At 36.3% G+C, this 12,216-nt stretch overlaps 1 protein-coding gene across 2 annotated transcripts in view; it reads left to right on the top strand.

The window, feature by feature from the left end:
* EFNA5 (ephrin A5) overlaps positions 1–12,216 on the top strand; it is a 271,610-nt gene that overhangs the window by 224,791 nt on the left and 34,603 nt on the right. For both annotated transcript variants that reach the window (XM_006913271.1, XM_015590368.2), the window contains exon 2: positions 794–1,086. In XM_006913271.1, the coding sequence (XP_006913333.1) occupies positions 794–1,086 (293 nt within the window). The remainder of the gene's footprint in view (positions 1–793; positions 1,087–12,216) is intronic.

Raw genomic sequence — 12,216 nt, 5'->3', positions numbered from 1 at the left:
GCTGTTTTCATCTGGCTTGTTACTTTCACTACTCATCAGTCTAGCTCTAGAATGCAAGTTATAAAATTTAAAGAAACGGGAAATGTCATTTGATTTAAATAGCTTCAATATTCTTAATATAGACAGGGATAGAACATCAAGATCAGCCAAAATAAGTTTGTGACATAAGCAGATTTACTAAGGGAAATGCTTAACTAGGTTCCAAAGTCTTCATTCCAGGTCTAGCTCAGTCACTCACCACTTCATCATTATGCCTTAGATTTTTTATTTTTCTCTCAAGTGGAAGTATTATTCTAAGGGTTTCCTTTCCAACTTTTAAATTTTATGATTTTAATTCTCTCAATTTTATGACTCTACTTCTCTTGATTTGCATAGAAAATTGAGAAGTCTCAGTTATAACAAAAACAATTCAATCACTTATTCTTTAAATTACTTATTCAAAAACATTTATTAAATGAAACTATTTTAGAAATATGCTTTGCTTCAATATATGTCATTTGAAGAACAAAAGGAAAACAACATACCATTATCTTTACTACTTAAAATGAATGTGAAGGGTTCCATTTGTAGGGTATTTTGAAACAAATATAATAGAATTCCTCTGTAAGACGACTTCTTGTCGCTTCGATTTGGAACTAACATTTCAAAGCAGGCCTGGAATCACAATGGCATGCAACAAAAACAACTTATAATAAATCTTTTAGTCCTGGCATTTTATTACAGATTCAACCACCGATTCCAAAAAGAAAGCCCTTCCTCTATGAGTAATCCCAGCTTTTCCTTCTTCCAACAGATTCCAGAGGGGTGACTACCACATCGACGTCTGTATCAATGACTACCTGGATGTTTTCTGCCCTCACTATGAGGACTCGGTCCCTGAAGATAAGACCGAGCGTTATGTCCTCTACATGGTGAACTTTGATGGCTACAGTGCCTGCGACCATACTTCCAAAGGCTTCAAGAGATGGGAATGTAACCGGCCTCACTCTCCAAACGGACCACTGAAGTTCTCTGAAAAATTCCAGCTCTTCACACCCTTTTCTCTAGGATTTGAATTCAGGCCAGGCCGGGAATATTTCTACATCTGTGAGTATATATAGATATATCGTGTTGTAGGGCAGCGACAAGAATCCAGACTAATTTTTCACCCATGTTTCAAGCTGGACTCTGCATCACAGATGTCTCCTTGTAAAAGCATACACCAGAGTCCCTAGATACATTAACTGGGAATTGAGAGCACAAATTAGATTAAAGACACAGCGCCTCTCCCCCTTTGAAATTGCGTGTCAGCCTGTTCGGTGAACCACTGCTGACTTGTATTTCTTTTAAATGAAAATTGCCAGGTCTTCTCCAAAGCTGAGGAAAAGAAAAAGAGATTTCTGGAAAAAAAAAAAAAAAAAAAAAAAAAAAAAAAAAAAAAAAAAAAAAAAAAAAAAAAAAAAAAAAAAAAAAAAAAAAAAATTAAAGGAAATAATTAAATTTACATAGCTCAGAGTCATTGGATTTCTTATTCAGGTGTCAGCAATATCCTTTCAATCATCCATATTTTTGGTGGAGAAAGCCAAAACTCCTGCAAATGTCAGCATGCTGACGATAAATACGCTCTTTGCGCCGAGGAGAAAAGATAATCGTTAAGGGCAGCTGTGTCTTTAAACAGGAAAGAGCGTGAAGAAGGATCTAGAAAGGGTTCCAAGGGAACTGATATAAGTGAGTTTCCTGCCTGTGAGCATTAAGTGACGGTCCTGAGAGAGCTCTAAAACTTTCTCATCAGACCTCTGTATTAATCACATTGCCATGGTCTTCTTTTTCTCCATCATGTACACATCGTCATTACTTCGGTCATAGTAGTCATATATTCCAGGTAAACACTGTTCAAATCTCACTGTGCAGAAGTCACCTGGGGAATCTTGCTATAATGCAGATTCTGATTCCGGGGCTCTGCAGTGGGGCCCGAGTTTATAAAGCTCCCAGGTGATGGCAGTGCTGCTTGTCCATGGACCATACTTTGAGTCAGCAAGGTCATAGGTACTGTCTAATTTAGGCAGCTTTCTGTGTATCTATTTGGACTTTCCTTTAACGAGTATCACATTTTTAAGTTATCTGGCTTTTCCCACTTGTTTTCACGATCAGCTGAAGGAGTTAAAAGCATATTTGTTCAAAAGTACATTTATCAAATAGCTTTATGGCTCAGAAGTGTTAGGGGATGCAAGATGAAAAGACTCTCTGTCCTCAAGCGGTGACTGTCTAGTGGGGAGCAGACATGTCAATAGGCAATTAAAGTGTAAATAGACAATTAATGGATGACGATAAATATAAATGCAGGGAGCAGTGGGACCATGGTGGAGGTTGTATCTCACCTGCTTGGAAGAATTAGGACACGCAGCTGCACACAATGTGTAGAGATCCAAGCGTTGACACCCAGTATGCTTACCACTGACCTTTCACCCCGCTTGCCAGACCAACAAGATGAAGGACATTCCTGTTCTTCTGACTCATACCTTCAATCCGAGTGTCCCCACCCATTCCTAACCCACATGTTTTAAGTCTACACAGACTTCTAGCTCCTCCTCTTCTCCGGAAAACAGAGTTTTATAATAAGCCGGATTTCACCATCCATCACAAGGGCACTCTCACTTATATTGGAATTGAATTAAAAAGGAAATTGAACAGTACCCGTTTTGTTATTTCAGTGCATACTTCAGTTGTTAGTCATGAGAAAACATGTAAAACCCTTGATACTATCTCACATTCGATCCATAAAATAAGAAAAGGAATATTGAATCCCACGGATGGAGGAAACACTGGCGTACAGTGAATTCACACGTTCTCAGGCAGCAGGCTCTTGCCTTTCGCTGATTTTTTACTTTGTGAAAGAATCTCATTCAGTAAATGGGAAAAAGGAAAGAGGAAGACTTCATTTGTGGGGCAGCAACTAATTGCCTAACTCTAAAATATCATACGAATATAGGAGGGAATTGTTGCCAGCTTTCGTATTGGTTTCTCCAGTGAAAAACCAACAAAAGCAAAACCCCAAAATGAAGAGAACACTAAAATGGGAAACGTACTCGTAATCATACCAGCTAACTAGTCGATTGCATGGTTATCACAAATTACGGACTCCACTGAGGTTCGTAAGCAAGATGCTATTATTCAAATAGACCCATAGCGCCTGTGACTCGTTTTTCCTCGTGTGTGGTTGATTTCAATATTTCACTAAAAACCATTATGTGTCTTCTATAACATCATTTAATGGAGTCATTTAACTGTCAAGGGCTCCTGTCAAAGTAATTGTTTGAAAATGCTTCAAAATATCAAGAGCTTTTTCCTGTTCAGCTGAGTTTAACCTGAATTACTTTTTTTTAATGAGAGGTAAAATAGCACAAAATTAGCAGCGAGGAGATGTTCATTTACAAGAAGCACAGTGACCTTGTATTGGTTAAATTGAATGTTTAACCATGTTTTAGAACCATACGAGCATCCTCTCTGTCTTTTTAGTAGTAAAAGTGTTTCCTCTCTTTCACTGCGGAGAGCAGGAGCGGCAGAGCTAATGTGGATGGATGTCTTACAGACATTTAATATACCGTGGTCATAATTAAACTAAAGGATTCTTAGGGGAGAATTGACCCTCGGTTGAATTTTTTTCTCTCCTAATATGCATGGAATGAACAAAATGATTGGGAAATGGCTCTTTTCACACTTACTATGTCACAAGAAGCTCTATTGCCAATCTCAGAAACAAGCTGGCTCTCCAACGGTCAGTTTGATAAAATGTTCTTACTAGGCCAGGGGTGTATTTCAGCTCTTCACGGCCTTAAAATCTCTTCCAAGTTTTCCAAGAGAAAAAAGAAAGCTGTAGCCTTTCGGCAGTCCTGCTTTTGGGCTCTCTAGAAGGGTGAAGTTTAGTGCTGACTCTGAAGAACCAAAATTCAGATACAAACTTGATTTGTGGGAAGGGAGGAGTATTTCATAACAAGGTACCTTCCTCATCACTTAGACTCAGAGAGGACACAGATTAGGGAGTTCTTTATCAAGTTCTGCTTTATCCTCAACAAGATTTATCTCCTCTTTAATTTCTTTGAGGTATACAAAATTAAGAAAATACAGTAGTTGGAAATATCTCATAGGAAGCTTCTGATTTACTTTAAACATTAAATATTCCTCACAGTTCCAAATCCTTTGTCCTAAGAATGACTCGGTGTTATGTCCTGCTTTCCCTGGGAACAGGCAGTATATTAAGTTGTCATAATCGCTGGTTCTTGCTAAGGCAGACTGAGCCTATTCTCGAATCTGACAAATACTGTTTTTAATATAGGAGTTATTTTGGTCAGTGATTGGCAAGCTAGAGTAATCACAGAAAGTCAGTGGTATTTCTATCAGTGACAGAATAGGTTATGGCAGTAGTCATTTATATAGACTTCCTAAGGTAATGAGTTATTTTAGCAACGTCAAAAATACTCCTTTTCGAAATGACTCATAAATATTAACCCAATGAGAACACGTTTAAAAGAAGTTTTGCTGTTGTCATTTTTAAATTAGAAGAGGCAAAGGAAAATAAATAAGGGCGCAGTAAGTGACTTTTTAAAAGTCAGTAGAAACAGATTTTGAATGTCCTGTTCTGTAAAGTAAGAAGACCCGAGCCTCAAGCTCTTTTCTTGAATTAACTGCTGTACGATCTTGGGTAAATCATTCAGTCTCTCTGGATTTCTAACTCCACATCTTCTGTTTGCAATAGATGATTTTAAACATTCTTTGGAGCTTTAATATCCTAATCTGACTCTATTTATTCTAAGGGTCTGCACCTTACTAAGGTAAGAGAGAACATCTGTAAAATGACCCAGCCCAATGCCTTACTTAGTAGGTGTTCACTAAATACCAGTTAAAGGAATATCTTTAGGGAGAATGCAAAGTGGAGAGGCATATTAGAATTATTAAACTAGTTCTACCCCTGCCACCTTGTTTAAGCCACCATCATCTGTGGTCCTGACTAGTGCAGCAGGTTCCTGTTTTCCTTCCTCCAGTCACCGTGCTATCAAAGCCTTCCAGTGACACCCTGTCTCACCAAGACAAAAATCCAGAGTCTCTAACCTGGCCAGCGATATTCTCCTTGGTAGGTACTCCTCTCTTCCCCACCCTCAGCCTCTAGGACTTCTTCTCCTACCAGTCTCTGCCCTGTTGTCTCTGCTCCAGCCACCCGCCCTTTTTGTTCCTCATACCTGTCCAGTGCCCCGGACATCAGGGCCCTGGTATTTTATCTTCTCCCTGCCTAGGATTCTCATTGCCCCAGGCATCCATGTCCTTTGCTCTCACTAAAAAATGTCTTTATCAGACAGGTTATTGTATCCTCCCTATAAAAGATACCACTGCTCTCATTCTCTATACTTTTACCTTGCTGTATTTTTCCTCAAGAACCTGTCACTCCTGACATTATATATTTATGGTTGTTTGTTCACAGCTGTTTCTGCTCTGTGCCCTGTGTTATATAGAGTTTGTTCAATAAATTAGCGTAACTAATGTTTACATAGCACTTACTCTGTTCCAGGCACTGTAGTAAGGCATCTTACAATTCTGAAAACAGCACTGTGACGTACTGGTTTTATTTCTCATTTCACAGGTGAAAAAAACTGAGGCACAGAAAAGTTAGGTAACTTGAAAAGGGTTTTTATAGGTAAGAAGTGGCTGATCTGAGAGGAAATTAAGTGAATAAGCAACTAAAATGAAGCAGAGATAGTCCTAAGTATCACCTATACTTAAAAAGGAAAAACGTATTTTATATTTTATTAAAATAAGATTAGGAACAATTAGCATAACTGTTTAGAGAATATTACTTTATAAACTGCTAGAAACCCAAATCAGATACATTTTAAACACATTTATGCATTTTTAGCTCTCCAAAGGATACTTTTCCATCTCCAAAAGATATTTCAACTGTGTCTTCCCAGATGGTTGACCCTTTTAATATAACTTCAGAAGGCAGAAAAGTTGTATTTTCAAAGAAATTCTTTTTAAATCCACTAAATATTCAGCATGTAGACTGAATCATGATTCCATACTTGATTCAGGAATGAGTAAGTTTTAATGAGAGACGTACAATAAGGAAGACAAATGCCATTTTCTAAAAATGATACTCAAAAGACAGAATTCTTCAAGCATTTGCTACATCTAAGTTAAGGTGATTTTCTTCAAAAGAAAATACTCAGAGTCAAGATGGTTTATAGTCACATCACCCAGATGGAAACCAGGAGTTTCTGGGAGATTATTAGGGAACACACCCTGACTAAGCTTACTGGCAAGTAAACTTGGATAGATATGTTGTTTTTAGAATTATTCTTTTATATTGAAATGGTGATAGAGAGTACAGAGCTGAAAAAAAATCTATTTGTTTCACATTAGAATCCCAAAACTCTCATTAATGAAAAGAACTCTTAGGCAGCTAAAGATTTCTGTTCCAGTCCTTTTGGTATACATAATTTTCAAAATTAGAAAGAAAGTCATAAACAAGGACAATCTGTGTTACTCTGGGCATTATTCTTAAATCCATAGCTATAATGACTTGAATGCATGGTGGTGAACTGCTAATTCTCTGATTTATGTACTTAGTTAAAAAAAGTTTAGAGACTTATGCTATAAACATAAGGCAATTTTAATATGCACTACACAATTTTTAAAACTGACTAAGTAACCTAAATTCTTAAGAGATATCTTATCGATCAGTATTAGCCTCAGAGATCATTTGATTGTACAACATAGTTATTGACTATTCTGTAAAAGGTGTAAGAACATTCATTAAATCCAGAGACTACTTACTATGTAAAGAAAGTCGTTCACTTGCCAACTGGATATATTCCAAGAGCTTATTTGCAGGTGAGTTTTTTGGAGCTTAGAGTGTAGTTTCTCATAGCAGTGTTTCTAAAATCAGGCAAGCTCTTCATAATGTGGGGAACCTCCTTAACCATAATATTGATTTAAAACTGTGTATTTTGTTACCAAAAAAGTAGAAAACAGCATGTAGAAAGAAGAGTTGTTCAATAAATATTTGTTGAATGAATAAATGCCACAGTAGTAAGCCAAATAGAACAAAAAAAAGCAATTAAAATTTTTTAAAAATTTCTTATAGTGTTTGAGAAAAGCAGATAAATTAGAAGCCCTAGGTTTTACTACACCCACTACACAGTTCCCTAATTTCTTAATAATGTTTTTTGGATTATATGCTGGGGATACATTACATCAAAAGAGAGGGAGGAACATGATTTAAAAAATAAAAAGGGCACAGACTGGTGAATGCAGCCTTGAGCTCACATCCTCTTTCTATATTCGTAATAGCTGTATGACTTTAGGTAACTAAACTTCACTGAACCTCACTTTCTTTATCTATGAAATGGTATATAGTGATAGTTTGTTTTTTTTTTTATCACAGTCTTATTTCCAAGACTCAAAACAACATTTTTTCAAAGACTGATTGACTATCAAGTAGATTTATCCCATCATCCACATCCAAAAATGTTTGCATCCTTTGAAAAGTTAAGGCAACTTGAATAGTCCTGATTGATATTTTAGTTTGTAACAAATTCACTTTCTTTATCTATGGAAATGGTATATAGTGATAGTTTTTTTTTTTTTTTTTATCACAGTCTTATTTCCAAGACTCAAAACAACATTTTTTCAAAGACTGATTGACTATCAAGTAGATAACTCCAATCATCCACATCCAAAAATGTTTGCATCCTTTGAAAAGTTAAGGCAACTTGAATAGTCCTGATTGATATTTTAGTTTAGTAACAAATTTCATAAATGCTTAGTAAAGAGTCACATTTTAAGTCCATGCCCTACATTCTGAAGGAGTTACATGCTAGGATTACATATGCCTAAGGAAGTCTTCATTCCTTTTGAGATGTCTGCTTTTTCAGCAGCTTACTTTAGTAATCTACATTAAGAATTATTTGGGTCCTGACAGTTCACACCAATTCGCCTTTTTTTTGAAGTTGTTCTTATTGAAATAGAAGAGTGTCACAATGGCACATTTATCAAAGCAGGAGGTAATCTTTTTCATCTTTCATAGTCTTTTACTCTTGCAGGGGAGGTGACCTGTAAGTACAATGTACTTCCCTAAAATGAACAACTCAATATTTGCTTCACCGTGTGTGTGCATTTTGCTTTTATTATTGAAAAATGTTTTTGATGACTGGAATCTTATTTTAGCGTTAAATATTCTGCATATACTTCAGCTGAGATTCAAGGGACTTATAACTGAAATTTCCAAAAGGACTGTGTTTAACTACTGGTTCATCTCTTATATATTTTTTTAGGTATGTAGATTCAGATCGTGGTATTCAGTAAAGCATATTTATATTATGCCGAGAAGGGAGTTGAAGTGCAGTGTTAGTAAATTTACCAATTTTAATATTTTCTATAGGTTTTTTTTTTAGGTTTTGTTTTATGTTGAACATACAGTGGAACAGTTTTTCTCCACTTGGATGCTGAAAGTTTGGAATTATATCAGATTTCTGTTTGAAAATAGTCATCCTATTCCCTTTGTATACTTCTCATGGTCTTTAGTGAACCTGCAAAAATGTACCTTTTAATTTAAAGAATGAGTATCTTTATTAGAGAATTGTATCTGTTTCAAGTTGTCCCTAGCCATCTTTTAGGAAAGCATGAATGGATTTCAAGGGCTCTTAAATGAAGGTTAAATAAAGAACACAAAAGAGGATATTTAGGCCCTTCAGGATATTTTTCTGTGTTAATTGTAACTTACTCTTCTGCAAATGGTTTGTAGTTAGGTGCCCTGTTACCTTCTGAACAAGAATGGTCGGCTCAGGCATGGCTGGAGCGCGGATGCGTCACCCAGTGTGTTTCAGGTAGTCCGAGTAAAATCGAAGGTGCGAGAGGCAGGGGATAGGAACATGGGATATTTGAAAATCACTTTATGATTTTGTAAAATCTGGGCAATATTACTTGGTCACGTGGGGAGAATTTTTAAGAGAAATGCATGTCCTGTGAAATGACTTGACTAAAGGGCAAGGTACTGTTAAAGAGAATCCGAGAAATGAACGCCAGGCAGTCCGTGAAAAAGGAAACGGGAGCAAACATCACTGCTTAATAGATTTCGACTTTGGGAGCCTTCTTCACGTTCACAAAAGAAGCCTTGAAAGCTATTGAATAATTGGGACTTGTGGGAAATTCATGGTATCAGTCATAAGAAACTGAAGAGGCCTAAGTACTCTTCCCATTGTTTAGATTTTTCAGAGGCTGTGACACTCAGATAAGAAGTCCAAAAACCAAATAATTTTTATTTGTGCTCCTTTTATGAATTTCAAATGCTATTACGAGACTGAAGAAACGTTGCTTTCTCTGACCTCCTAAGGGGGAAGAAGGAATTATGTCACCTTTTGCTTCCCCTTACCCCACTGAGACTAAAGGCTGAAATGGAAACAAATTAAAGGATTGTTCTTTTTATCCCAAAATGTCAAAAGTGACCACATCTGCCATTGAAATAATGCACCTGATTAATTGTGTAATTTCACAGGGAAGCAGTAATTCTCAGCCTTATAAACATGTAATGTACTAATTTGATTTCAGAGTTAACTGAAAACAGTTTAATGAGCTGCCGTATTGTGTGGATGTGCAGTGTTACACAGAGCAGATGCCAAGAGAAATGGAAATAACACGCTAGTGACACTTGGAATAACAGTGTTTATACTTCATTGACTTTGGGTTGTCAACATGCTATTCTCTGTGTTTCCCTTAGTAACTTATTAAGGCACTGAACTCCAGTGTGGTGATGTCTAAGTGTCATTTGTTACAAGTTACACAAGCATGCACACACCAAACAAATAGTCAGTCTTCAGAAAAGAAATAATACTTCCTCATGTAGACAACCAAAACATTATCCATAAGACGTGCACACAGAGTGAAAGGTGACTCTCTGAACAGTGTGCGTGTTACAAGAACAGTGTTTGGCCTTCCATCAGAAAAAAATACTATTTCTACAGATTTTCTCACTCATCTGTTCTTGCTCTATTTTAACAGAATGGTCGTGTAACTCTTGGTTTGAAAGTTGTCATACAGCCTCACAGCAGGCTTATATTATCTACAGAGTTCTTTATGAGGAAATATAAATCACCACAAATGAGACTTTTCACAGCCAGAGATATGTAGAAATTTGTGTCAGTGCTTTGCTGGCTTGCTAAAAAATATCTCTAGGCTCCAAAGCTCTCTCACAACTCATCCTTACTCCCTACCCTTTTGGGAAGCAATTCTCAAAACTTGAGATTTACGGTCCAGAGAGCTGATAGTGGCTATAAAGTTTTCTATTTTCTCTTGCCTTTAATATTAATGCAGAGAACGAGGCATTATCATTCATTATTTTAGTTCACGAGTGTCCTGTGAGCTTGAAATATGGTTTCTGGGGACATGGCTTACCTCTGTTTAATAGGGGAAATATGTAGACTTTGGTAACAGGCTTCTTTTCCATTGAATACTTTTAGGCAGATTGTAGGAATTTCACGGTAAGAGAATTTTAATATATATGCTATATCCAGGTTTGGTTTTAAACTCTAAAGCTTTGCAAAATATTAATTCATTCTGAGCCCCAAAAGTAAACTATCATGAATTAGAGAATAGCCAGCCAGTCTGTCGTTGTTTGAAATTTGAATTATATCTTTTCATTTTACTATTTTCAGAGATGTACAATATTTCCAGCTAGCTTCATCTGCATGAATGTTAGGTCAGTTTTAGTTTACAGTTAGCACTCCCTTTTGCTCCCAAATTTTTAAAAACAAATACTATCTCTGAATCATTAAAAAGGAATACATATTGTTTTTAGTTTAAACTTACCCAATTTTTAGTAGCTCCAAAATCTGGCTTCTAATGTACATTTTCTTATTCTGATTTTTGTTTTTTACAAACATGTTTTAAAGTTAATTTCCTCCTTTAGGTACATTATCATAGGCTCTGACTCAAATCTGAATTGATGAAGTTTTCCTGTATATTTTGCTTTAACAGTTTCAGTGATTTCAAAACTTCTTGCTCTGTTTTAGGCCTAACTTTTAAAGAAGAAAGAGTAAAATGAGACTGAAAATATGAATAGGCATTTTTTTTAACTTTTAATAAATTACTTAAAGGTCTTACTATCTACATGTGAGGCAGTTCGGTTAATTTTGAGACTATTTAATAAATACTGCAATGGTTTAAATGAAGTTTAGCTATTCAAGGCTTACTCATACCTTGACTGATAATTACTCCCCTAAAACGCTTGTTCTGATCATCATAATTATAGTGACTTAGCATTTATTGCAAGTTTCCTGTGTGCCAGGCACTGTATCAAGCACTATACTTGTTTTAATGCGTCGAATCCTCATCTGTGAGGTCGGTACTATTATTATCCCTGTTGTTACATGAGGAAGCTGAGGCTGACAGGGAATAAGTAACTTGACTGAGATTTTGTAGTTAGCAGTGGAGTCAGGATTCGAACCCAAATTTGACTCCAAGTCTAAGCTCTTTATTCACTTACTTCATGATAAATATTTTAAAAGAAGTTAAAAGGAAACAGATTTCAAGCATCTTTGGAAAGTCGTTATTTAAGTCCTACCTACACCCAGGAACTTAAGGCAGACCCAGTTCTAAAAATGGCTCATGTGATGTATAGAGGAATGTTGCATGTCAACTTATTCCTGAGATTTGCATACTAGGATGTATATGGGTTTTTTTAAAACAAAGTAGAGCGCTATTGAACAATGTGTGGTGAGAACATAACATAATAAAATGTGTCATTCATTCTCCCTACTTCAATTGTGATGAAGACATTTAATGATTAGCAAGACTATTGAAGGTAGATGTCTCTTTGGAGCTTTAAATTTGATTAACAGAAACAATAGTGCAGGATAGACATTGGTGGATATATTGCAAAGCCTCGCGACCGATGCTTTCAACATCACAGCTTGTTACTATGACATGTTAGGGACTGCCCGACCGTGTGTGTCCTTCAGCCGCACAGCGACTGCAAATGATTGTTTCAGTTATTTTAGTTGTTGCTGCTGTTGCTATTGTTGTTATTTAAAGTCCACTGGTTTTTTACAGACTCGAAGTTATTGCACGTCTATACAAATGCAAGAAAGAGGCGTAGAGATTCTACATGGGGAAGGGCCACTTTGAGAATTTATAACATATGAAATCTTTAAAATGAAGTTCAGGAATTATGACAGCCATGTGCAGGCACCA

Source organism: Pteropus alecto, unplaced genomic scaffold (genome assembly GCF_000325575.1).
Source record: "Pteropus alecto unplaced genomic scaffold, ASM32557v1 scaffold20, whole genome shotgun sequence".
Classification (NCBI taxonomy): Eukaryota; Metazoa; Chordata; class Mammalia; order Chiroptera; family Pteropodidae; genus Pteropus; species Pteropus alecto.
Note: the sequence above shows the minus strand (reverse complement) of the source record. Positions and strands in the feature narration are given on the sequence as shown.